Source organism: Cyclopterus lumpus, chromosome 6, assembly GCF_009769545.1.
Source record: "Cyclopterus lumpus isolate fCycLum1 chromosome 6, fCycLum1.pri, whole genome shotgun sequence".
Classification (NCBI taxonomy): Eukaryota; Metazoa; Chordata; class Actinopteri; order Perciformes; family Cyclopteridae; genus Cyclopterus; species Cyclopterus lumpus.
This window is the reverse complement of record NC_046971.1, coordinates 8,831,639-8,857,855: the sequence shown is the minus strand read 5'-3', so window position 1 is coordinate 8,857,855 and position 26,217 is coordinate 8,831,639. Positions and strand designations below refer to the sequence as shown.

General features: G+C 42.4%; 1 protein-coding gene across 2 annotated transcripts in view; it reads left to right on the top strand.

Moving 5' to 3' along the window:
• LOC117732538 (cGMP-inhibited 3',5'-cyclic phosphodiesterase A-like) overlaps nucleotides 1–26,217 on the top strand; it is a 66,450-nt gene that overhangs the window by 23,197 nt on the left and 17,036 nt on the right. For both annotated transcript variants that reach the window (XM_034535547.1, XM_034535546.1), the window contains exons 2-4: nucleotides 12,204–12,254; nucleotides 21,575–21,835; nucleotides 24,024–24,181. In XM_034535547.1, coding sequence (XP_034391438.1) covers nucleotides 12,204–12,254; nucleotides 21,575–21,835; nucleotides 24,024–24,181 — 470 coding nt within the window. The remainder of the gene's footprint in view (nucleotides 1–12,203; nucleotides 12,255–21,574; nucleotides 21,836–24,023; nucleotides 24,182–26,217) is intronic.

The following is a 26,217-nucleotide window of genomic DNA, read 5'->3' as shown; positions in this document are numbered from 1 at the left end:
TAAGCATACATACATGCATTGGGTAACGCTTTTTTATGATCATAGTGAGAAAATCTTGTCCAAAAGCAACCTGAAGTAATTTTTCTGTTTTGTAAACAAAGTTGTCTGCAGCAGTAGGTGTTGGACAACATGAGTCATTTCTTGCTTGCTTTGGTTGTCTGGACAGTTTCTTACCTTTCAGCCAACAACATAAACTAAATGACATCATACACATGACATAACGTTTCATACCATACGTAAAATAAAAATAAAATGTTTCATTGACATACCGTACATTATTATACATACCTTATACTGTAAGATCCTCTTTTTTCACTCTCGTCTTCTATAATACAACAGAGAAAAATCCACTAATTTAACAATATGCCTCAGACATGCCACCAAACAAAACATATTGTAGTTCAGAACTGAAGCGTTCATGCATATTTATGTAGGGAGTTGTTTGTTCCCTGTATCCATCTCCTGACAGCAGTTTTGCATTTATTTATGGATTCCATGTTTTAAGTGGAACAGGAAGACTATTTCAGGCAATAGCTTTTTATGAACGCACAACTGCTTATGAAAACAGATGGCAAACACAACGCAGTGCCTATTTATTTTATCAGGAAAGATGAATATAGCAAACACAAGCCCGGTGAATGATTGTTGCTTTTATAATATATGATCTCTGCTTCCTCTGTTCTGCAGCATCTGAGACAGTATCAGTGAGAACTGAGACGATGAATGTGAGGAATGTAAGCTGACGTCACTGCAAGCACCGTAGCTGCAGTCACATGGCTACGTAAACACAAGTAGCTGTTTGGCTTGTGTGTGTGTGTGTGTGTGTGTGTTTGTGTGTGTGTGTGGGTGGTACCAGTGGCTCTGATCAAGAAGATCCAGGAGCAAAGTGTTCCTTCAAGAGATTTTTTGCTCCGTGTTTTGAAAAAAACAAAACAAATGCTTTGTGTATTTTTACTAGGATTCCTTCCATGTTTGAACAGCAGCCCAACACAGTTTTTTAACAATGTTTTTCTGGCCTTAATGCTGTTCCAGATCCTGAGCACACACGCATACATGGACACTATTACTGTACACGTCTGTATGCACACGCAGACATTAAACCTGAGCCATGCGTATGTATAGGGACATGCTTATTGTACACCAATTGGGGGATAAACTGACAGACATGTATGTGGACTGTGACACACACACATACACACACACACACACACACACACACACACACACACACACACACACACACACACACATGCGTTTATACTCAGTCATTTGCTAACACCAGTTGTAGAAAGTGCATTTACTTCAATAATTCAATGTTATGCAACATCATCTCTCTTCTCTGCTCCAAAGGGAAATATTGCACTTACAGTTATTAGCTACTATGATGATCAGGATTGTAAATACAAAACATATATTGAGATTTAAATAGTTACAATACGATTTAAAAAAAAAAGTGTTCTCATTAATGCAACAATGTCACAACATTGGCGAGGTTAACAGCAGAAATATGCACCGTTGGACTGGCCTTATTCAACAGAATGAGAGGGCTGAGGTTTTTCACTCTGAGCTTAAGTTGGTTTAAATGTGGTGTGTTGTACTTAAAGCTGCACTAGTTCAGATTTTGTATTTTAATTTTTTTATTTAAAAACTCGTAAATCTTTAACTGTTTGCTCACACATTCAGCATAATTCAATTCAGTTTATTTTGTATAGCCCAAAATCACAATTTACAAATTTGCCTCAGAGGGCTTTACAATCTCTACACATAAGGAAAAACTCCCCAAAAAACAGAAAAAAAACCCTCAGGAGAGCAACAGAGGAGGATCCCTCTCCCCAGATGTCATGTGTACAGATGAACAGCGTTACAGAGTTACAATACATTCAATGAATATGACAGAAATGTATGAATAATGAGTAGTAGGCATGGATGACGATGGCAGGAGGCAGTGCCACAGAGGCAGGAGGCCGGCCCACCAGGCATGAGGCATGGCGAAAGAGGCCAGACCAATGAGGTCAGGCCTTTGAGGCAGCAGGCACAGAGAAGGAGGCAGGGCCATTGGGAAGGAGGCCAGGTCCAGGCCAGGGGCTGGATGCAGGAAGCAGGGGCAAGGAAGGAGGACCCAGAACCAGCTTCAGACACAGCCAGGTCCAATGTAATATCCTATGAGACGTGAAGTCACAAAGACTCAAGGGAGGAAGTAGAGTTAATAATGTGCAATAGAGAGATGTAAATTAAGCATAACAGCTTCATAAGAGGTTAATATGTCAGTTATGTCTTATAAGCCTTGTTGTCTTTCCCCCACGTGGCGAAAAAAAAAAAATCACATATGTGTTCACTCACAAATTCACAGTTTGAAATATTTGTGCCTCAGTGACAACATATTATTACTACTGTATCTTTGGTCGTTATCACATCATACACCACTTAGGTGACAGGGGACATAGAGCTTTTAGATATTTTATGTAGTGTGGTGCTTGCTAAGACTCTGTGAGCCCCAGTGAGGGTTTGATCAAAGAAGATGTCTTTCCTTTCATTCAGGAAGCCTGCAGCCTATTTACCCAGAAGGCAACTCTGTATTATCCCCCTGTTTGCATTGCTCTAAGCAAGGTTTCTAGGATGGCTATCAGGAGGGCTATTATGATGGCTATTATGATGATCCATAATGGCTCTATGTTTTGCCTCATCGAGAGAAGCCCACCAGAGTGTGTCAGAGAAGGCCACCTCTGGTTCCCCTTCGCGGTCCCTGCAGAACCCTGCATTCCTTCTACACGGGGAACTAGACCCCTCTGGGAATTTCACTGACAAAGCAAGCATTTTACAAGCTAATGGTGGGGCTGACCAGAGCCTCTTCTAGGGGAACAGGCTCTGTAATGCCACTCCATCCACCTGCAAATAGAGGAAGCAGAGATTTATGCTCCCACACAGGTACACATGCTCTTTAGTAGCGGCTGGCATTCACACACTTTCATGCATGCACACGCACACTTTGAATACATCAGTCAGTACATAGGTGCTGTCTTGATTGCACGTTTATATTTCTACAGCAGTGATTTATATAGGATATAGGGATGTGATTTAAAGGCATATGCTTGAGCGGGCAATTGCTGTCTGTTTGTTTACTGGAGTCCTGTGGGAATCCTGAAGGGATTGTAAATGTTCTACATGCAGCTGTAATAGTGGGGGAGATGTGTGTGTGTGTATGTGTGTGTGTGGTCCTCTCTCTGATGACAAAAAACAGAACACAGACCTAGCTGAGTCAGGCCTGTGAATAAAAGATGAAATAATATATGCACTGGAGGCATGCATGCACACATTCCCATACTGCTTTCATAATGTTGCTGTTGACTGAACTATGTGTTCTCAGTCTCATCCCATATTCACTGTATTATCTTATAGAAAAAGATTAAGTTAGATGCTGAAGCCAGAATGGTTTCACATTATTTGCCAAAACTAACTCAATTCAGAAGTTCAGTGTGTTTGCTTCAGTTCTCATGTCAAGGTCTGGTCCAAATTGTTTTGTTATTCAACTGTTCATTAACTTTGAAATCCCCTCTTGTCGTAAGTCGCCTCCTCCAGAAGAAATATTGCCTTCTGTCCCAGTCAGACTTATGGCTTCATAAAAACATTTTACAGTGGAACTGTAACACCCAGCCCTGTTGTCTGAGACCTGCACTCTGCACTAAACCAGCACTAAACCATTTCTCATTGCTTAAATAAGACCAAGAGCAGCAAAATACAGCAAAAGGTGGCGTAACCCTTTTTTTTCAGCCTATGCTCATTTTCATGGCCTATCATAATGTGATAGAAAGTCTTTAGGAAGACATATAAATCAATATTACCATTTCCATTTTGTAATGAAAGCTCAGCTGGATAAGACCCAAGTGGCTGTAGGGCTGAATCATCGAGTTGATGGATGATGGGGAAGTACACTCTTTATCTCAATGCTGTCCATCTTTTTTTGATGAACATGTATAGCTGGGCCAATGGCACACACATTAGAGAGAATGTGTTGTCCCCTTGATGGGTATGTAATTAGCCAATCAACAAGCAGGTGCAGTCACCTTTGGCGATATGTGTCGACCACAAAATGAGTGACAGGGCAGCCTCGATATATTCCAGAAGAAGACAATTTACCTTACATTTAGTAAATGAATTGCAGCGTCACAAACTATTTATTGTGACACAGCTCTTTGAAACAAGTGTGCTGTGGCCACAGAGCAGCCACTAGTTGTCACAGTTTGAAGCGACTGTGGATTAAACCACACAAAGCCCACTGGCACCTTGCAGATTGAACAGAGCAGAGGCTTGTAAAACAAACAAACTAGTGAGTGCTGTGTTCCCTTCTCAGCTTTCCAGGCCCCGGCAGTAATCCTGACTGGACTATTATACACTAATGGCATTGGCATGCTGTTTAGAGGTGGGCTGCCAGGTCTACCCACCCGGATCCCCCCTTTCTAACAAAGCTGAATGTGCGAAGCTTGGAACCTTGCTTGAGTCGTCCAGAGCTCACAAGCAAGGAAAAGCAGCCTGTACACAAATAATATTAAAAAATAATAAAAGATGATGCTTTTCAAACATGTAACCACATGGATGAGTCTTTAAAACATATATTTTTTTTACTATCTCTTCATGCTTTCATAATAATTTGCGCTTTGTCATTCAGGCCGTCGTGTTGATTTTCGAGGTCAGAATATGTGGTACTCCCATAGAGGTTTAATCTGGGCCACGGCATCCTTGTGGATGTGCTTTCACCCTTGGAGACTGACAGATCTATCTCTGCTAGGGCCTCAAACACTGGGTTTCTTCGAGGATCAGGCTAAGTCTCTCCCAGGAAACGTAACGATAAATCCTGTTAGTCCCACTTCCGAAATTAGCAGAGTCTGAGTAAGAAAGTGTGAAGAGTATGGGAGGGCTAAACAGAGTGCAGATGTGCTTGTGGTGTGGGAAATATATCATGGGATCATATGTGAGCATTGTTAATGCACGTGCAATTGTGGTTTTGCTCATTAAGCGTGCACGTGTGCTTTGCAGGCCAGTGCATGAGACAGAGAATGTGAGAGTGTGCGGATGCCAAACAGCTTTTAGGCGTGAGTGTGTGCTAATCTTTGCATTCACACAAGTGTGTTCCTCATTCCCTGCACATGGCCCCCTCCGCTTTGGCAGCCCCCCTCAATAGTTCCTTTCCCTCCAGCGATGACGCAAATGACCCAAGATGACTGACCCCCATGGTAAAATCTGTAAAACATTAGCCGGCGTGAATAGGAATGACTCTCCGTACTCTACACTCAGCATGCAGGCAGGGAAGGATTTATTAAATTCTTTATTTATTTATTCAAGAGCCCTCCCGGCGGACAGCTGCCATGCTCAGGGAGGATGTGGCAAAGGAGAAGGAGTCACCTGGACAAGGAGCCAGGCCGTTTGTGTCACAAGTGTGTGTCTGCCTGTCCTAGAGACTTTCCACACTCTTTTCCTGCAGTGTATAGTGTATGGTTAAAATACACCCCCCTATTAATTCATAGCACTTAATGTCTTATTTTCCTTTGCCTTATAGCATTGCTATTGCATTGTGTCCAATTACATTTATATTAGCTTATGAAGAGAGTGTTCTATTGTTTATTGAGTGAGAAAGTAACCACATTATGGATAGAAAGAAGATGAAGACTCAAACGTTTACTCATTTCAATTGTTTGTTAATCGTATGGAAATGTAACTTTTACATTATTTCTTTAGCTTGGTGTAATGTCATTGAAGTTTATGTAGCTGGCATGGGCTGTTTCTGGAGTCCAAATGCTAAATCTAGATATCTGAAGGGTTATAAAGAAAATGTGTATCTGTCCACACCTCAGAGAAAGAAATGTATGAAGAACACCTTGATAGACCAGCTGAGGTAGCAATTAATGGAGATGTTAAAAATTAATGTACACTATTATACTACATACGTTTCTCCAGCTGATGCTTTCATTAGAAGCGATATCCTGCAATTATACTTTGTCATGATTCTGTAAAAAAAACTAAAATGCATTAAAACAAAAAGGGTCCCCAAACCTTTTTGCGCCACGGACCGGTTTCGTGCACGACAAGGTGTTGGGGCTAAATATGACAAAATAAAATGACACGACCGGCATTAAAAAAAAATATTAAATATATACAAACAAATATTAAGTACATAAAAAATACAACTCACCATTATTCTGAATTAATGCCACATATTGTGCAGAGCGGGTGCGTTAGAATCACTTGTAGTGGTAAACCCATATTTTAAGTAGGGGTCCTGATATTGTCTTTTATATGCAGCTTTCTTTTTCTTGGATGGCGTAGGCTCTTCTTCTTCTGTCTCTTCATTGGGCCTTTTCCCCATTCCAAAGAAGCTCTCCAGCTCTCCAGCTAGCTTGTGGGCTTAATTCTTGGGGTAACGTATCACGTGACCAAGACGAGGCTCTTGACATGTGTCAAGAGGCACAGACGCACAGAAACATGTATCCGGTTACTTTTCAAAAATAAAACATCTTCGAGACCTTGATAATCAATTAAATATGTTTTCATTCATTCTTTCTGTGCGGTCCGGTACGAAAGGACCCACAGACCAGTACGGTCCGCTGCCCGGTGGTTGGGGATCACTGCTATGCGGCACTCATCTTGAGAATACCTCCACCTGTGGGTGCAAAAGAAGATTACACCTCACTTTCAGAGCTGTGATGAGCAAGATCAAGTTTACTGTGGCTCTAACAACCATGAAAGTGAGTACAAGGATCTTTGATTGTTGCTTTGATGGTGTCCTTACAGCTAAGCCGCTGTCATTTCTGAAGCCTTCCTATCGTGAGACTTAGTGGAGTCTGACCTAGTTTCTTTTTGTCGACTGAAATGAAAGTGAGTGCGGGGATGTCTGAGTCAAGCAATGCAGACGTCAGAATATCTTAGACAGAGAGCAGTGATAAAAGAACAAAGGAGGAATAAGTAAGAAAAGGAGACCTCGAGGCAGCAAATGTGAGTCTGAATGTGTGTGTGTGTGTGTGTGTGTGTGTGTGTGTGTGTGTGTGTGTGTGTGTGTGTGTGTGCGCGTGTGTGTGAGTGTGCACTTATGTAAGTAGGCATATGTGTGAATTCATGACTTTGCAGACCTGATTGTAAGTCAGAGCATAGTGGGTTTAATTGGACAGAAAGGGGCTGCATTCAACCCCTTGGGTCCAGCTGATTGGAAATCCTGCAGACTGATCTGCTGGCCCTTAATTAACCCACCCATACTGTAAGATCAGCACTCTCTCTCGGCCTTCTTCCATACCCTCAACCAGGAGATCTTTAGTTGGCACTTCTTTTAACCATGTCCTCAATTGAAACTGTATTTGGGTCCCAGTAAATCCAGTTCACGCACAAGCCAGCACAGCTCCTGAAGATCCAAGTAGACACACATCAACTCCACTCACATGAAGCCAGTAATGAGGGTCGAAGTAGGACGTGGGAGGCGGAGAAAGAAAGATGGAGGCAGAATGAAGGTCTGATCATGAATGAATGATTAGGAAACACTGCGAGCAGTTATCTTGAGCTATATTAGGACCAGGCACTTTCCGGTTCCCTTTCCAGACACATTTAGATAAGTACTCGGTAGTACGTCGATGACAGTGGCTTCACAAGTATCGGTGGGAAAGTGGAGCTTCGCTATGGGTTGCTGTCCGCCACTTCACACTTATAGGGAAGTGGTTCTCTGGTGGGAGCAAGTCAAACAACAAGCATATTCCAGTAGTTTGTTTGTGCTTTGACACTGTGGTGTTTACCCAGCACCTCAGAGGCACGGCAGCTTGCCCTGTCCACCACCATGGCTCGGAGCCATGGTGGTGGACAGGGCACGGCTGCATACTGGCATCCACGCTGCTGCCCTCTTAACACGCTGGGTGAGAGGAAGGCTGGGAGTTTACTCGGCTGGCACTATTTCTTTTTTGAGTCATGAGAGTGCAGCTCATTCACAGAGGGAAGCGGGCGTATTTTGTCTGGCTGCGTTCTTTGTATGTCTGACAGTTTGATATCATCGACTGTACTTAGGAGTGCCCTTTTAATTATTTACCGGCGCGCCTATCAATCTAAACAAACTGTCATACAGCTGGACATTAAAAGACTTATGGTCTTGACACAGGTCATAATCTGAATCTGTAAACATCCCTTTCCTCCTGAAGCAATTTCCTCATCGAGTGAACACACTGGAAGACATTTGGGACAAGGGCAAAAAGACGAAAAATGATGTATACATTTATATGAGGTTTCAATCGGGTTTACCTGATTTCAGTCTGTAACATGGTCCTGACATATGTCAAGGTTATATGTCATTGTTTTGTTTCTGTAACAAACCTACGTATAACTACAGGAAGTGTCCTTCTGCTTACGCTGAGCTATGAAACAGTTAAGATTTAAAAAGAGTTAAAAATATTGAGGGAATTTTGCACTAAAAAGACTGTAACATTTTGAAAACACGCCCCTTTTGGCTAACTTGCTCAGACTGGAGTCTCCCTCAAGAGGGCAGTTGATCCAAATCTTTAAAACAAAATAGTAGTTTTTTTTAGTGGTATGCAGCCATGCTGAATATACTCATTAAATTTTCAATTAAAGATATAAATCTCTTACATTTTAACCTGACCCCATCACTTAAAAAACGGCAACATCTCTTTCAAGGAACGAGGTCTCGGTAACTCTGTGTGTGAAGAAGCCGAAAAGAGTTCCAAAGAAAGCTGTTGACAGTGAGGTCTTTGGGCTATCCACAGTAAACGGGACATTGTTCCTGGAAAGACACGCTGCTGTTGAAGTTTGAACCCTTGAGGGTTTCCTCTGCAGTTGTATTTCGAGAGAATAAAAATGTGTGAAAACTAGTTAGCAAGTAGAAAAAGCAATTGAAAGAAAGTTCAAACGTCCAGTCTCTGATACTCCGAGAGAATATAATTACTGTATCTGAATGCAAACTTGGCCAAACCAAAAAGAAAAAAAAGGAACAACGGAAACTTCAATGCTGACAATGTTCAAATCCTTATGTCTTTTATTCTGTGTTAAATAACATCCAGTCTGAATTAGTTAGAAATGAATTTCAATCGACACATTTAAAACATGACCAGTGGGGCAGACGAGGGCTCACATGAGCTCCGTATGATTTGATCAATATCAGTTTAGTTTATTGAAAGATCCTAGACATGGCTGCACCTTCATGAAGCTGAACTTATTATAATGTCTCTTACTGGTTTCTTTCTTCTGAGTATCACTCTGGATCATGAAAGTACAGCAAATCTCCAGAAAGCTTTCAGAATGGGGCCCGAGTCCCATAAAACAGCCCGAGACCTTATTGAGTGTGTCGTGTTACTCTGTTAGCTATTGTGCCCGAGATTGAAAGACATACTTCCACTTTCAAAGACACAAAGCATTTCTTCTTCTGAAGACGGGTTTCAGACTCTTATAAATCTCCAGCATTGCTATAAGTGAAAGCCACAGCTCGACCTGAGTTATGGGGCGGTAATGAATCTAGCAGAGGGTGAAATAAAGGGCATAACATCTACAAAAGTTGTTATTTTTCCCAGTAGGTGCACTCGAGCTTTAGGACAAAAACAAATCCATTTGGAAATGTTCCTGCTCCAGCTGTGTTGTGCTGCCGTGAAAAAACCATGAGATATCTAAGAAATCATTCATGTGTGGTTTTACCTCTTTAGACATAATGTTGGCAGTGAACTGTCATATGTTTTAAGTATAATCTCTGTCCTCCTGAAGCATAACAAGGTAATAAAGTTTTGAACAAGACTTTTTTTTGTTACCAGCCGTGACAGCATGCGTCTGGTATTGTTTTCATCTTGAGTTGGTGTGTGTCATCATGGCAAAGTATGGTCATGGAGACACCTACTGTAGCAGCAACTTCCCCAGAGGCGGGTTTGAGTACTTCGCCAGGTGTTTATGTTTATGTCTCTCTGTCTGTGGACAGATTTTGATCAACGTGATAGTGTCACAAGTGCAAGCTGCAGTCAGGAAGATGGGTGTGTGGCAACTAGGGCGCCAGATGATGTTTTTTGTTCTTGTTTGTAAAGGATTAAATGGCTTGAAAAAGAAGACGTATATTCTTTGTTTCGCCATATTTTTATTAGCTTTTTTATTGGCCGTGTATATTTTAGCCCCTGTGAGGTTATTGTCCAGTTATGCTGGGTTACTTTTCACTCTTGTGACAGAAATTTCTGCTTTTTTTGTTCTCCAGTAATTTCTTGTTTGTTATGACGCCGGTGATTTGAAGGCTGGAAGCACTAACACCAAACATTTTGTTTACGGACTTTCCAGCACTGGTAAAGAACATTCAAACACAGTGGCACCAGACTGCATCCACTGTTTGGTTTAGTAAGTGAGTGGCACACCATCCACATGCATTTGTTCATGAAATATTTTGAGCCATGTCTGAGAGGAAATTAACTCCACTGTGGCCTGTAAAGTCACCCTGTGTGCAAGAGGCTATCTGTGGCGCTCAAATTTATGCTCAGCTTTGATTTTTTGTGTTTTTTGTTTTTGTTTTGGCACATCAAAGGCTGCATGTAGACTTCTGTGTAGTCTGGGTCTGTCTCTCAGAGCATGGAGATGAAAGGTTGGGTTACATAAGACTGTAAGACCAAATAGGCTGTTTATGTGTGTGCGCCTGGAGAGCCTCACTGATACTAAGACCTTCTAATGGAGCAGGACTCAGCCGTGACCATGAAGGAGCTGCTGCCAACTCCTATACTTTAAAAGCAAAACCCCGTCGTCAGAGCAGTACAATAAGACAAACAGCTCACTGGCTGACTAATATTATCATTCACAGTAATTTACATCTCATACATGGGCTTTTTACACAGATGGTTGCCTGTTTGACTTCCCCTTTCATCGAGTATGGTTATTTTAATGCATGAGAAGGTACACACACGCTTGACGGAGCATTAAAGTGACTCACAGATATTATCATGCTTATGATAGAAGTATCCAGGCTCTTCATATCAGCAGTCCTTGGGCTAGAAAATGGAGCATGAGTGAAGAATATTTGTTTGTTGAGAAAGGGCAAAACCCTCATATTGCATTTAAATTAATAGAAAATCCTTGATGTCAAACTGTGGAAAAGTCGTGCTTTATGAATGGATGTGCATCGTGTTGTGTATGATTGTAATGATGCTGCCCTCGTTTACCTACTGTCAGGGTCACCACTGGTTTGTGGAGCATTACCAAAATTCAAAGCACAGGATTTAAACTCCTAATTTGATGTATAGTGCACGTGTTTCAAGGCCCTGAAAACATAGTTTCTCAATCAACTTCTTACCAATCAGCATTGGCAACAAAAGTGCTCTTCTCACTGTGTCTCACTTGCCTTGTCTCACCTCACGTGCCCAGGTTCCTTGAGCAATTTGCCATCAACGAGCACCCAAAACATTTTGCCGTTTGGTGCAAGATGCACACGCACGCACACACGCACGCAAACAAACACACACTCAGTCACGCAAACACAAAACCGATCTCATTGTCTCCTGGCAGAGATGACAATAAGGCAACAGGAACCATTTGTTTAGTACTCGGCAGCACTGTTGAAAAAGACGCCACAGAGCAACACCTCTGTCCAGACAGACCAGTAGCACGGGCGTCCGAAACCCACAGTAAATTACACCTGAATTATCAATTTGGCTCTTATGCTGAGCCCCTTGCCGTGTGTGCAGCAGCAGCAGTTTGTCACAGCGACATGCTGCAGGGTTTCTCGGGGCTTCTCAGTTCTGGGGCAGAAAGCCCGAACAGAGGGGGGGGGGGGGGGGTCACCAAAAATCAGTGACAGAGCTGCACTGATGCATTCGGTGACTCCCAAGAAAGTGGAAAACTGGTTTACGAGGCCTGTGGGAGGACACAGTGGCTGGTAATTAGACAGCGTAAAAATGTTCAGCCTCCACCAGGCCCTTAGGCAGTGAATAGGAGCTAAAGTAAACCAAACCTGACTGTGAAATTGCATTAGACGTCTGCGCTTAATGGAAAGTGAAAAAAAATAGACAAAACCCATTTTTGCATTTATGAGCGTTTACATCCCCCCCCCCACACCCTGCCCTCTTTGCATCATCATTCCTGCTCCTTCTCTTTTTTCGCTACAGCACAGTGTATCTCAATTATGGTGCACAAGTTCTGTTGTAGGACGCTAAACAGGAACAGGATGTTCACAACTGCGGTTTGAACATGTCTCTCTTTTCCCACAGATGCTCCCCCGTTCGGATTGGGACCACAAGAGAGGCTCCCGGGGATCACAGGTTAGCACTGTCCACACAAAAAGAGACACACTAGTAATAACAATAATGTTAAACAGCTGACAGGAAAACACTCACACACACACACACACACACACACACACACACACACACACACACACACACACACACAGGAACTAGTTCCCTGATCTCTGTCACTCGCCTACACACACCTTATAGATGACGCAAATAGCAGAAATCCCCCCCACTAACAGGCCCGTTCACCCACTCATTTCAGCCCTGGTTAAACAGCATGTCCAGAGGCGTCACTCCCCACCAGAGTCCTTGTTGTACTCTTGTAGTCTAAAGGACGCAGGTCAGTGATTTAGCTGAAAGGTGCTGCACAAGCCATTAAATGCCAGGGAATTGAAACTAGAGGCACTCAGGTAGCCCAGCTCGTAGAGGGCAGACACACACAAACACATCCTTGAGATTACATTTCCCATCTATGGGGGCGAAGAATGAGTGTGCGTGTTTGGGGATTGCGTATTGAGGTGGCACAGGGCAGAGCTCTGGGGTACAAACCTTGCCCTTGGTGTTGGCATGGCCACATACAGTATGTTCTGCTATCAAGAGAATATCCTTTAGAAATGGATAGACAATGTGTTTGTGCTGAAACTGTATGCTGGGGCAGCAATACAAACTTGTGGTTTGGGAGTGAATTGTTGGGGTATTTTTTATGAATACCGATCAGAACTGTGCAACGCACGACTGGGGTTGAAATTAAATTACACACTGTAATTTCCTAGGGGTGCTAAGACTCATATAGCAGTATATCTGTTCCCAAATCAGCCTTACAGTATTATCCTCTTTGATGGGAGACATTTTCAAATCACATGTTCCCCTTTTGAAATATTGTCCAAGTCTCATATCAATTTGTTATATGGGGTTAGTGCTGTAGGCAAACACATATTTGTTTGATTGATGCATTCCCTAAGCTGCTATTTAGACTCAGTGGTCAGCTCAGTCTTTTTTAAATTTTTTTTTACTTGGATTGGTGTTTGTCAGTTGAATCCCGTAATAGTCCAGAGACTGACAAGACGTGTACGAAGTCGAGGCTTATGTTGGCATCGCTCTGCCTCTCATGGCCGTTTTCCCTTGGCTCTCTTGGACCAGGTTGTTGGTCACAGAGGCCGGTAGCGCTTGACGATGCCATGGCACCTCGTCGAGTGTGTAAATCACACATTTTGCTCTTTAGCCGGTGACCAGAGCGTTTGATTGATCTCCACTTTGTCACAGTCGCCAACATGCACACATTAGCGGGCTCATTTTCCAAACCGCGTTTTTTTTCTTCTTCCCCCACCCTTCCAAAGCATGCGGTGGATGTTTTAGCCTAGGAATTGACAGTGGAGTTATGTATGGAAAGGGCTATTTAAATATTTGTATTCGACTTGAAAACACATTGGTTTTGGAACATTACCCGGGGAGATTATCGGAGAAAAGAGTGTCTGTAGGCCCCGGATCTTGAGACTGTTATTCTAAATTACAAAAAGGCTGGAAGAGTGGTCTGTGAGGCAGACGAGCCATGACATTGCAGTCATGTTGAAGATTTCTCAAAATCACTCTGAGCACTTCAAACACAGTTTTTTTTTTCGAGTTGTTAAAGGTTGCTGCCCTTCTTCTGGTTCGTCCTATCGTGGCACTCTTGAATTGGATCCTGTGGCATGACTGAAATTTAAGTCGGAAAGAGACTGAAACCATTCAACTACCTGAGCTTGTTGCCGTCCTCTGCCTGGTAAACAATTGACACAGAAGCATTAGCCGTTTTAAAGCTCCTATGTTTTATGATGTGCGACAGTAAAACACCTCCGAGCTGGTGCTATTTCTCAGAAAGGGATGAATAGAATGACATTTTAACTTGGTTTCATGTATAGCCTGCCTATTCAGTTTTTAAGATTTCAAAAAACCACGTGACTGTGCCCGCTGCAGTGCTGATGAAGGATTTATGTTTAACCACTTCATGTGGTAAGACCTCGCTCAGTGTCAGCGATCCGTTTTACGCTTGCCCCGTCCATGCCAGCATTTCTTGCTTGTTTCTGCCTCTACCGGTCTGTTTGTGTGTCTCTCGAGCTCTGTTTTTTTTTTTTTTTTTTTTTTAATCTTACTTGGTTCCTTTATTGGAATCAAACCCCCTGAAGTATGTGTAAGGAAAAACAAGCCTCTTCTTTGAGATGAGATGGCTGCATGTTTGGGGTCAATTGGCTGGACCTTTCCTCGTAAATCATTAATGAGGCAGTTATTATTGTTTGTTTTGTGTTAATGCCCCTCCGATCTCACAGCACACCCCCTTTAATAAAATATGTAATAGTGTGTAATTGTATCCTGGCTGCAGCCGAGGACCTGGCTCAGCACCGCTTTGGTTTGCGTTGACAGAGGGGTTGTGAGGGGAGTTGGGTCGTGGCGGGGGTTTCGTTGGGAAGTGGGAAATGCAGTTTTGGCTGTAGGAGCTCAGCCGAGGAGCAAATAGTGTCTCAGTGGAGTTTTCTGTTACCGTTCTGCTGTGATTCACACTGTATCACTGCTCCGTTATTTCAAGTAGAGAACATCACCAACTCCCAGGCTCCTCTTCGGCTAATCAATCTGGACAGATGTAATCAGGGCCATTACTGCACTGCCACTGAAATAGAAAACTGCACCATAATGATTTTTCCAACGTGCAGAGAGTTATGTGTAAATGAAATCAACCTAAGAAAAAATAATGAATGCATTTCAGTATTTTGTATTTAATATATTCCCCAGCTTCTTTGTTCAGCAAATTCCTGTATATCTCAGAGTGTACGGGGGGGGGGGGGTTAATTGCAAACAAGCACCACACAGTGTGTATCTGTGTGCGTTATGAAGATCCAGTTGCTTACATTATTGAAATGTGTTTACTAAGAGAATCAAATACCTTTCATTCTCCAGTAGGCCCCTGAGGACTTTGTCCAGTCTCTAGCTACATTATATTCTCACCATTGTACAATTTTAAGAAGCTTCACATAATACTGGTATTTTACTTGAGGCTTGGAGAACTGCGTGTTTAGATGAGGGAGCCATGGGGGTTAAAAGTGCATTAAGTGGACCGTCTCAGAAATTGCAAGAATGTGACCTCTCTGCCTGTGTATCCCATTAATAATAATCATTAGACAGAAGGATCAGCGATTTGTTTGTTGCATCAAATGCACTTCATCTGTCTTCTGCAGAGTTATCGCAGCAGCAGCAACACCAGCAATCACATTTCCAACGCTCAGTGTTGTTGCTACAGTCAATGTCCATGGTGTTGTTTGTAATGTGTGATGTTTCACATGGAGAAATGACTATTTGTGCATACACATACACACAGGTTTAATATTGCAGATTTAAGTATGCATACCAGCATTTAGCAAAGCATTTCCAGCATTGTATGTGTATTTTTTTATATAACACAGATGAGGTTTGAGTTATTTATTCCTCAAAAGCATTTCAATTAAATGTTTCTAGTCAATGACCCTCACTCCAGCGATCTGGTACAATACCCACACTAAACCGGCACTAAGAGTTATTTTCAAATATTATTTGGTCAATCTTTGGTGCAAATTACTGCAACTAAAGCTCCACACACGGCAGAGGAGGGTATGGAGTACAGAGGACAAACAACTTTTCACTCTTCATGACTGATTGCTGGTTTGTTTTGACTGGCCCTTGGTTTGATTTACATGAACTGCTGCGCGGGTGTTAATCTATGGCATGTCTATTGACGTAGTGTTCCAAACTGTGTTATTCACTTATACACTGTTGTTATTCATCGTAAAAAAAATCAAAAATCAAAGCAGCAGGTCCATGCATGGTTTAGTATATGTCTTGGCTCGTTTAAGAATCATAAAAACTGTTTGTTAATGCTGGTAGTCAGTCTAATCAAATGTAGCATGTCAACAAAAGCTGGGGGCTTGTGACCAAATATCACACCGATTTGTGGTAAATGTGTGACCAGAGGTGCTTGGCACGAGGGCCGGATTAGGAGGATCAGTGGGTGTGTGGAGTGCTGGCATCAGTCGAAATAGGAACTTTTAAAATCAGCATGCCTCCTGGTAGTTAAATGCAAAAGATTTGCCAACCACAAAAATACCAAATGGCTGCAAAGCATGAGAGAATCCACTCCAAAAATATGACTTCTTGAATTGAAATGAATAGCTTTCCGAAATGACTTGAGCAGTGTCTATAACTGCTATGAAATTGTAATCGTCATTCACTTTTCATTGGCTAAGAACACCGGCCAACAGGCTGAAGTGCAGCACAACGTTTTGAATGACTGCTTCATTTGTTCCCCCCTAGCGTTTCCAAGTAGTATTAGACAACCGGAGCGCTCTCCGTTTTCGTCATAGTCTTGCAACTATCAACAACACCGGGCACACTGTGGTTTTCCACAGTTACTTTGGTTGTTACATCTTCTGGAATTTCTGCTGCAAGGGAAGAGTACCTGCAAAGAGCTACATTGATACTTGTTGGCAACTGGGGATAGCTAATGATAGCTTCTGGGTAAACCTGTTTTAGGAGCACAATGGTCGATGCATATTCTTTGTGCCGTGAATCAAGCCGTCATTATCCAAGGAGATCGGAACGTGTTGACAGATAGAATTGCTGTGAAAGCCGGGCCAGGGAGCCAATCAGATGGTGTCATTATTCTGTTGCCATTACATTGTGCAATCACCATTTACTTCATAATGAAGAGTTACAGTTTGTATGATTTGGTGGCATCTAGCGGTGACAAGACTGAGGTAACCTGAGCCGCCAACTGCAGAACTCCCTCGCTCAGAGGCCATCCGTACCATAATAACATTACTTTAGGAGCAACGGGAGTCAGACAGCAGCTGGTTGTACCACAGTGTTTCACTCTGCAACTCAGTTACAGTTCCCAATGGTGTTGGGGGACTATGGTGGCGTAAGAACTCTAATAGCTCTCTTTAGTGTTTGATTTGTCCATTTATGGCTACTGCAGAAACATGTTTGTGCAACATGAAGAGGACCCACTGCCTATGTAGATATCAAAAGGCTCATTCTAAACAAAAAATCATACTTTCAGGTGATTATCCACTAAGGAAAACATAGTTATAAATATTATAGTCCACTACTGCTAATATATCCCCAAAGGGCTACACACTGCCGCTTTAAAGCCTAAAACTTGTTTATTGCCACTTTTTGAAATACCTCTGCTGCTGCCAGCTGTTTTCATGGCCATCGACCGTGTGTATGTTTACTTTAAAAAGTAAGATGGATCCATTCACTTGAACACATAAGAATGATGAATACTTTTCAAATTGAGGAAGCTGTTGTTTTGATGATCAAAGACGCAACCTTTGTCTTTTTTTCTCTATGATCTAAGGTAGTTACTCCCCAAATCTCCTCTACACAACTCTCTAAGGTGCTGGATCACTGATTAACTCTGAAGGGTGTGTTTCTCAGAAAGAGTGTGAGTCAGTGGCAGACAGCTGTTGACAGTTGCCAGATGTGAATGTGTGTTGCTACGAATGTGGTGAAGGGCTGCAGTAAAAGAGCATGTATGCTTATGGAACCATTTTGAGAAATAATTCATTAAACATATTCAGTATACAGCCTCACTCGGAGGTCAACATGGATTGATTTGAATTAATGTGTTGTTGAACACTGTGGTGCTTTTATAAAAACTTTGCCCATTTTGAAATGCTCCATCATAACATCTGTCCAAAAGCTTTTCTCTATGATACCCACAGTGCTGCTTCCCCAGACAGGGGTCACTGAGGGGTGCTTGAATGAGATCTATCCCCACAAAAGTGAAGCCGCCACAGAGGTGGCTGTGGTTGATGAATGAAACTTATCATCTAACCTGACAGGAAATGCTTATGTAACCTTATGATATTATCTAACTTACTCATAATTCAATCTGTCTCAGGATGTCCGTGGGTCAGTGGTTAGCAGGTCCGTCTTTCAAACAGAGGACCGGCAGTTCAATCTCCGGGTGTGCTAGTCAATGAGCAAGGCACTTCACCCTGAATTGCTCCCCGTAGCTGTGTGTATGATTGTAAGTCGCTTTGGATAAAAGTGTCAGCTAAATGTAATGGATGGTTCTTAAGTTTTAGTTGGAAGATTTGGAACATCAGCATTTATCTTCCAGCCAAGACCAACTTGCGCTAGGGACAGTTGGAACGTTACACTCTTAATCTTCCTCTGCAATCAGCTTTGTTTGATAGCTCAAAGCTCTTGCTCCTCATCTCACATTCTTTAGATGGCTTTAGAGGGAGGATTTTTAAAGGTGGATATACAGTGTCTTTTGACAGCATGTTCTTTCAAATATGATGTGGCTTGTTTTTTGTAGCAGAGCAGGTATTGCCATTTGTTCAGGTCAATAAGAAACAGTACACATTTGGTTGAAACAAGATCCCTACTGTGTCCCCAAATCTCAAATACTACTCATGCATCTGGAGCCTTTCACCACACTTTATTTTTCATTCTTTTGGCATTAAGTGGCTTGCACCCAGTGCAAAATCAAACCGTGCACGTTCCTCCTTCCCTCCTCTTTCATGGCCACTTAGGTCAAATGTTGTAGGTAGTCAAGCTTAGTGACACAATGCTCATTCTGCATCGTGGTTTAAGGGTCTCGGTGCTGAATGATCAGGATGATGTCATTTTCACTGTATGTTTGTCAGTCTTTGTCTATGCAACGTATGTTTTACTTAACTTTTTTGTTGACTGTGGTGTGAGAACTAGGGGTTTCTAGAAATTACACGAGTTGTTTGTGTGTGCACGCATAGCGGAGATGCTCATGGTGGAGACAGATGTTCTCCAGCAGCTATATTCTGCTGAAACCCTCTCTTAAGCAAACTCCTAAATCAGCCTATAAATGAGCTGAGAGACAAGTGTTTACATCTTATCCTCACAGCATGCATTAAAGCAGAATATGGGAAAGAGGAGAGGCAGAAGAAGAAGAGAAGTGGAGAGGAGGGTACAATAGTCTTCTGTCCAGAAACGTTCCATCAGCCATCCCAGAGGACGTCTCCTTGTCTTTAAAAGGGATTAGCTTGGTCCCAGTGCTGACCATGTGTCAGATTTATCAATACATGTGTGTCACTATCATGTGCAAATCACCATGTGTGGAGGAATGGCCTCACACCCGCTGAACACACGGCTTTTGTCCTTTGGCAGACTCAAAGAAAAAGTGCATGAATACGGTAACTTATCTGATATGACTAGGAAAATAAAATGCGAAACCTTCACTGTTCCCACAAGTCCAGACGAATGAAAGGTGTTCACACATGTGTTGTTCAGGTCAACCTCTTGCCACTTAGCCAGTGTAAACAGTGTAATTCTGGGTGCCTGGCAGCTGGTGTCAAAGTGAATGGGACATTTGGGGAGATAGATCTGATAACATTCTTCGGAGAAAAAGGGAACTTGTGAGCTTATTAGATAAATTTGTTGGCAGCCGAGACTGACCTCTGTTTAGTTGTGGTTGTTCAACTGCTCTAGGCAAGGCAATGAAGAGTGGGTTGTGAACTTTTCACTTTACCCTCCAAGAACCCGGGCCGGCTCAAACTCCTCTGGAGCCTTCAAAGCACCGGACAGACGGTCATAAACAGACAAGGGCTGTAAAGTACCGCTCCATGCTCCCCCTCACGTGTTCTCTGAGCTGAAAGGAGCCATATAAGGTGTAGATTAAAGCCTGTGCATGTGCGTGTGATAACTTAATTAAAATACACTTTACAAATCTTGGCCGGATCTCAGTCTGACACTGTGATTGAATATGTCTCCTATGATAGTGGTACATTGTCTATTGTTTTCCTACTCTCATATTGTTGTGCTTTGGTATTTTTTATAGGTATCATTAGTGCCATGTTGGTTTCTCCCTGAGCTAAGTGCCCTATTGAGGCATAATTTGGTTATGGCTGTGCTAACTGTCATTGTCCTCTTGTAATGCGTTCTCAATGAACATGGGACAAAGCTGATGAATGTTAATTTTTGCTGCTGGACAATTGGCCTCCCCACATCATTTCTGAATACAGGCTGTAATAGTTTTCAAATCAGTCTTTGTTGTATCAGCAGTAGCTCCTGTGACAGGATATGTTATAGTAAAGAAAGACCAGTGGTGAAAGACGTATCTAGATCCTTTATTAAGTAAAAGAAGCAATGCAGTAATGTGATAATACTCCATTACAAGCTCTGCTGTCAACATATTAGAATTATCAGCAAAATATAATAGTATCAAAAGTAAAAGTGGTCATTCTGCAGGCGGAAAGGCCTCCATCGGTATTATGTTATTATATAATATGATAATGTATTATTATTACTAATGCATAAATGTGCAATCAACATTTAAAGAGTAACTTAATACCTGGCTAAAATCTAACCACAATGGGCGTAGTGTTTTGTCGGAGTGTGCTCTATTGCAGTTGTAATCTCATCTAACTATGACATCACTGTGCACTGACACACCCTGGAGTGCGCCTCTACATCACTGAACATTTAGGAGCAGTAGGCTGCTGTAAAGGCCCCAGGGAGCAATTTGGGATTCAACGTCCTTCTCAAGGACACTTGCAGACAGGAGGAGCAGATGATTGAGCCTTGTGGTAAAAGGACGACCCGCTCTATGTGCTTTTTCTGGGCACATGCACTGATAAAGTTGTTATTGCAAGTCCAAAAGAAATTCCTGAATCCTTGTGGTTCCATCGTGTTCTCCAGGGAAACATATCTGGCTCTTTAGCTGCTAAATGCTCCACTATATTCACCAACTAGTCGCTAACTCTGTCCGCCGGTGGTTTGGCACTGGGCAGCACGTGTTCAGTGGGTGTGTTTGGGCTAGTGAGACTGAACCAAAACAATAAAGCAAAAACAATGAGCCTAAGATGCAGTTGAGAGAAAAGTGTCAAGTTATAATTTTTTGTGTTTGTTTCTATGCTCAACATCTTATAGTAATATGACCCATTATTTATTAAAACATATTTATTAGTGCAGTAAAAAAACCTTAGAATTGCACAAAAATAAACCATTTTAATAATAAATACCACAGAATTGTACTTACCACTAATATTTGAGCAAATACACTGTCAGCTTCCACGACTGAGAGAGTTGGAACTGTTTGTCTTTAATGCAAAGACATAACTTCAGCATAGTTTGACTTCAATTTCGGTAGAATTAACAACATGAGTGATGCCAATGTCACCGTTAAACACATTATGCTCTCACACACGAGCTGCTGACATAGTTTACACAGCTGCTCTTCACACCAACCACCAAGAAGCTGCACACAGCCGCTATCAGATCCAGCCATTAATTAGCATCAAATCTAATTAGCCACAGCAGTCGTGATGCTTATTTCTCCTTTCTCTTTCTCCCCACAGTCATCAGGCACCACCGTCATGGTGGACATAGCGGTGATGGGAGAAGCCCACGGACTGATCACAGACCTGCTGGCTGACCCCTCTCTGCCCCCCAACACCTGCACCTCACTGCGGGCCGTCAGCAACCTGCTAACCACCCAGCTCACCTTCCAGTCGCTGCACCGGCCACGCCCTGCTCCACTGCTGAACCTCGGCGATGCCTACACACTCTCCGACTCAGAGGAGGGACCAGAGAAGGGAGAGAAGACGTCCATCCATAAGGTAAACCCCTAAATGAAGATCACGTGTCATGATTTGACCTTTTCTGGTAAGATATGCAGAAGCAGGAAGTCGAGATGAAAGTGAGGATAGTTCACCTACATATTAAAAGTCAGAATTGTTAATCAAAAATAGCAATCAAACTTTTTTTTCTGGGAAACGGCTGAAATAATGGAAATGCAGTCCGCTTTGTTCGGGCCAAAATGATTTATACACCACACACGTGTTCATCTTTTAGCCCATGTTTCAGCTCGTGAGTGCTTCCTGCTCTGAGCTTTTAGCATCAAATGAAGGAGTGTATTTTCATAGAGTTGAGTGAAGAAAAATAGAGCGTGTCTACTGCTCTGAGCAGTGTTCTCCCTTTCATAGCCACAGCTGTGTCAACATGACAGATGTGCAGAGCCAGACAGTGTGTGTGTGTGTGTGTGTGTGTGTGTGTGTGTGTGTGTAGTTGAGAAAATGGAGAGGCAACATGAAGGTGAACGCATCTCTCAAAAGATTACAAAGAGGAACGTCTATGTGTCAACAAAGCCGGACCCACCAAACCACAACAAACCACCACAATTATGGATCCAGTTATCAATCTGAGGAAGATACGTATCCCGGCTGTCTTGGAAGCTGGCGTGTGGTCGATGGCTGCCATGCCATCAAGGCAATCATTTGGCTGACGGGTGTTTCTTTGTTTAGTTTTTTACGTCCTCTAAACTTTGTAAAAGTAGCAAAGACAAACGGTGCCTGTGGAGCGGCCGATGAGGCGGCCCTCATTAGGACTCTGCTCCCCAGAGATGACGTGCAGCCTCTGACTGCCCAGGAGGAGAATCGCAGGAGGGGTGAAGGTGGTTAATGCAGGAGTGGAAAGCCCTGCTCTTGCTTTTCTGCCTCCCGGCTAAGAGTTTGATGTCCATCATGGTGCAATACTGATGCCTTTCAAGCACTTTTCCAACCCCTTTTCGGGCCAACACAGCGGCGTATGTTCTCTGTGCTGCAAAAAAAGGAGCAGTACATACTGTACATGAAGAAATACAGAACTCATTCACTTTTCTTTTGAAACAGTTATAGAGACAAGTCCAGTTCTAGACTTCAATCAACTCTGACTTTTTCCATGCTGTTGCCGATGGTGATGCGTATGTTGCTGTGATGTGTTTCTTTTTGCTTTTGGTGGGCGTCTGAAGGGCTTTCATGAAAGAATAGAACTATCGTGCTGAAAAATCATACCACAGCACCATTATTCCGCTTTCAAAGTCAGGAGTTAAATGCATATTTTCATGCATTTTTAGTACAAAACACATGTGTAATACATTAATTAAGTCTAATCATAACACCACATCACACAGAGGATGTTTCAGGGACAACCCTGGTATGTGAAAGTGTGTCAGTTCTGTATGTGTGTGTGTACATATAGTATCTGCTGATTGGGCGTTGTTCTTTTGTAAGTGTGTGTGTGTGTTGGTGTGTGTGTGTTTTGTATACATTTGCCTTCACAAATTGGTTAATCTGCAATTGAAATCAGCAAGTGGTTAAAGCGACGACGCGTTTGAGTGTGTGCGCTCAGTAAATGACGCCTCGCTGTGAATGGGCTCATTCAGGATTCTGAGGCGATCTTTACTAGGTCACCCTGCAGAAGACTGAGAGAGAGAGAGACTGCCATGTTTAGCGCTGCTGTGCCAAGCTGCTGCGTAGCACCGAACAGATGGAGGCACCACAAGGGCACAGACCACTGGGAATCCCAGAGAAAGAGCAAAGACGAGACTGAGAGAACGAGACAAAAGAGACATGCAAAGAAAATAAGAAGCAGAGAGAAAGATTCCCTGTGATGAAATGTATCTGTACAATGCAATACTGACATTGCATCTCATAATGTTATCCTCCAATCGGGGATGACTATTTTGATTCTCTTTGGAACCAATGAAGGAAGACAATTAAAGAAAGATTGTCAAGGTTCTATCAGCTGCACCATTTGTTTCATATTCAAGAAACAAAGCAAGTATCATCAAAGCAAGTCTCATATAGATGATCAATGTGACTGCAGACAAGAGCCAACCCAAATACAGACATGTTTTTTACATTTTTTATTCCTGTAGTTTGAATGGCTGAGGATTTTATTCTTTTATGGAGAAAGAGGCTGAGAAGGGTTTTCCGTTAGTGTTAACTGTGCGTGCATGTGTGTGTGTGTGTGTGTGTGTGTGTTTAGCGTCTGAGGCGCAGTCTCCACCCTGGTCTTCTAAGGAGGATCTCTTCCACGTGGACCACCACCACCTCCGCCACAGGCCTGCCCACCATTGAGCCTGGGCCCGTCCGAAGGGACCGCAGCGCCAGCATCAAACCCTACCATGAAGCGCTCGCCTGCAGGTACCTGAGCTACAGCAGAAAACACCATGTCTCATTCTTATCTCAGCATCCTATCCTCAGAAACGTACTTTTACTTGTGCTCCAGTTGCAAATTTAGGAAATGCAGTCAAATTGTACTTTTTGCCTGCCGTATTATTTGTTTTCCTCCCCAGAGGAAGGAATACAAAGTTTGTATTTCCAGTATACTAATTAGGTCCTACTGTGCAACATTCTACCATAGTTATACATAACTATGGGGCAAATGCTTTAAGGAGGACTCCTACAATGGCGAGCACAGTATGACACATCACTCTGAGGGTTTAGGGGTTTATTCCCAGCAGCGTGGCTGTAGTTATACCAAAGACAGCTTGAGTGAACAGTAATGGCGCAGCAGTACGGAAGAGGATGTGTGTGCATGGGAGCCAGAATGGAAATATGCCCCACAGGCGAACGCATTAACCTGAATAACTAAGAGACACAAAACCTCTCTGCATGCTGTGCTGAAGAGAGCACGAGACTCAGGCTACGCAGAAGTATAACGGTTCAGAAGTAGATATGTATGCATGTGAGATCATATTTATGCAGTTGTGTTTTTTTATATATACTTTTAATGCAACAAAATCATAAATCAGTACGACCACAAAATGTACAACCACATGTATTATCCATTATTCTTATTATATATCAGTAATGCCTTACAACAACAATCATAACACATTATAAAGCATCTTGTAATGATTTACAAGGTCAAGTGTCATATTCATTCATAATTGCTGGTCACGGAAATTTCTTTTGTTCATGCTCAGGATCATAGTTTATTATAATTCGCATAGTTGTAATACATTATAACCATTTGTGCAATGCATTATAATGTTATTATCCGTTAGTGTGGTGAGTGAGTAAGTGGTGACTGGTGACTGTGTGCGTGTGTGTGTGTGTGTGTGTGTGTGTGCATGAAGGAATGTATTTTTGTGCTGGAGTTCATGCTCGGCTGCATTTTGTTTTGTGTAAGCAGTTGAGAAAATCTGTCCTGGTTGTTCCATTGTGTTCAGACAGACTGATGCAGAGGCAGTAAATTAGTGGAAATGTCAAGACACGACAGGCCCATATTGTTGAAAACCCAACAAACAACAAATAACTTCTGCTATGTTATGTTTAGCTAGTAAATCACTCTGACGTGTTGAAACTACAATAAACACAATTTATTAGAGTAGTTATGATTGCGAAGGGGAAACATTTCAGCATAATTTAATGTGATCAGTGCAGAGATTGCATTCCTTACAATTACTTTGTGATTACTGTGACGTTATGTTTGGATTATTTTAGAACAGCTCATGCTTTTTTATGAATTTCAAAAAAGGGGGCAGATCATTGGAGATTCAACTTGAAAATGTTCAGCTGTGCATGTTTGTGTGTACTTGAATATAAGTTATTGTGCACACAATGTTTTTATGACGTGGATGCACAAGCAGTACCAGACAGCACATGCTCCCTGTCTTTAAAATATTAACCATCTCTCAACAAGAAAGAGCCTCTTCCTTTTTTCATCTACCTTATTCACTTCCTCCCCTGTGGAGTTTGTGTCATAAGCATGAAAGTCCTGAGATGGAGATCAGCGTCAGTCTGTAAACACCGAGGCTTCTGTGCGTCTCTCGTCATGTGCCAAATACTAGGACACTTAGGACGCGGTGTAGGTTTGTGTATATGTGAGTACGTGTTGTTGTAGTTAGTTTGTTTAATTTTCTAATATTGCACAATAACTTTTGTTCTAAACTGAAGCTTGAACTCAATTATTCATGTGAAAAAGAACTTGAGAAAGCCCCGTCTGAAGCCCGACTCAAAGACACGCTGAACAGCCTGCTCGGATTCAAACAAAAGAGTTTCAACTGACGATAGCCTGCGTGTTGTTCGGCTGCATTTGTTTGGAAGTGTGTGCGGACGGACAGAACAACGGTGGATGCATCTTCTTTCTTGTTTACTGTATTTAAGGCTAGTGTGAGGAAATATTTTTATTCTCATAAATGAAGATTTATAAATAATACAACCGAGCTGCCATT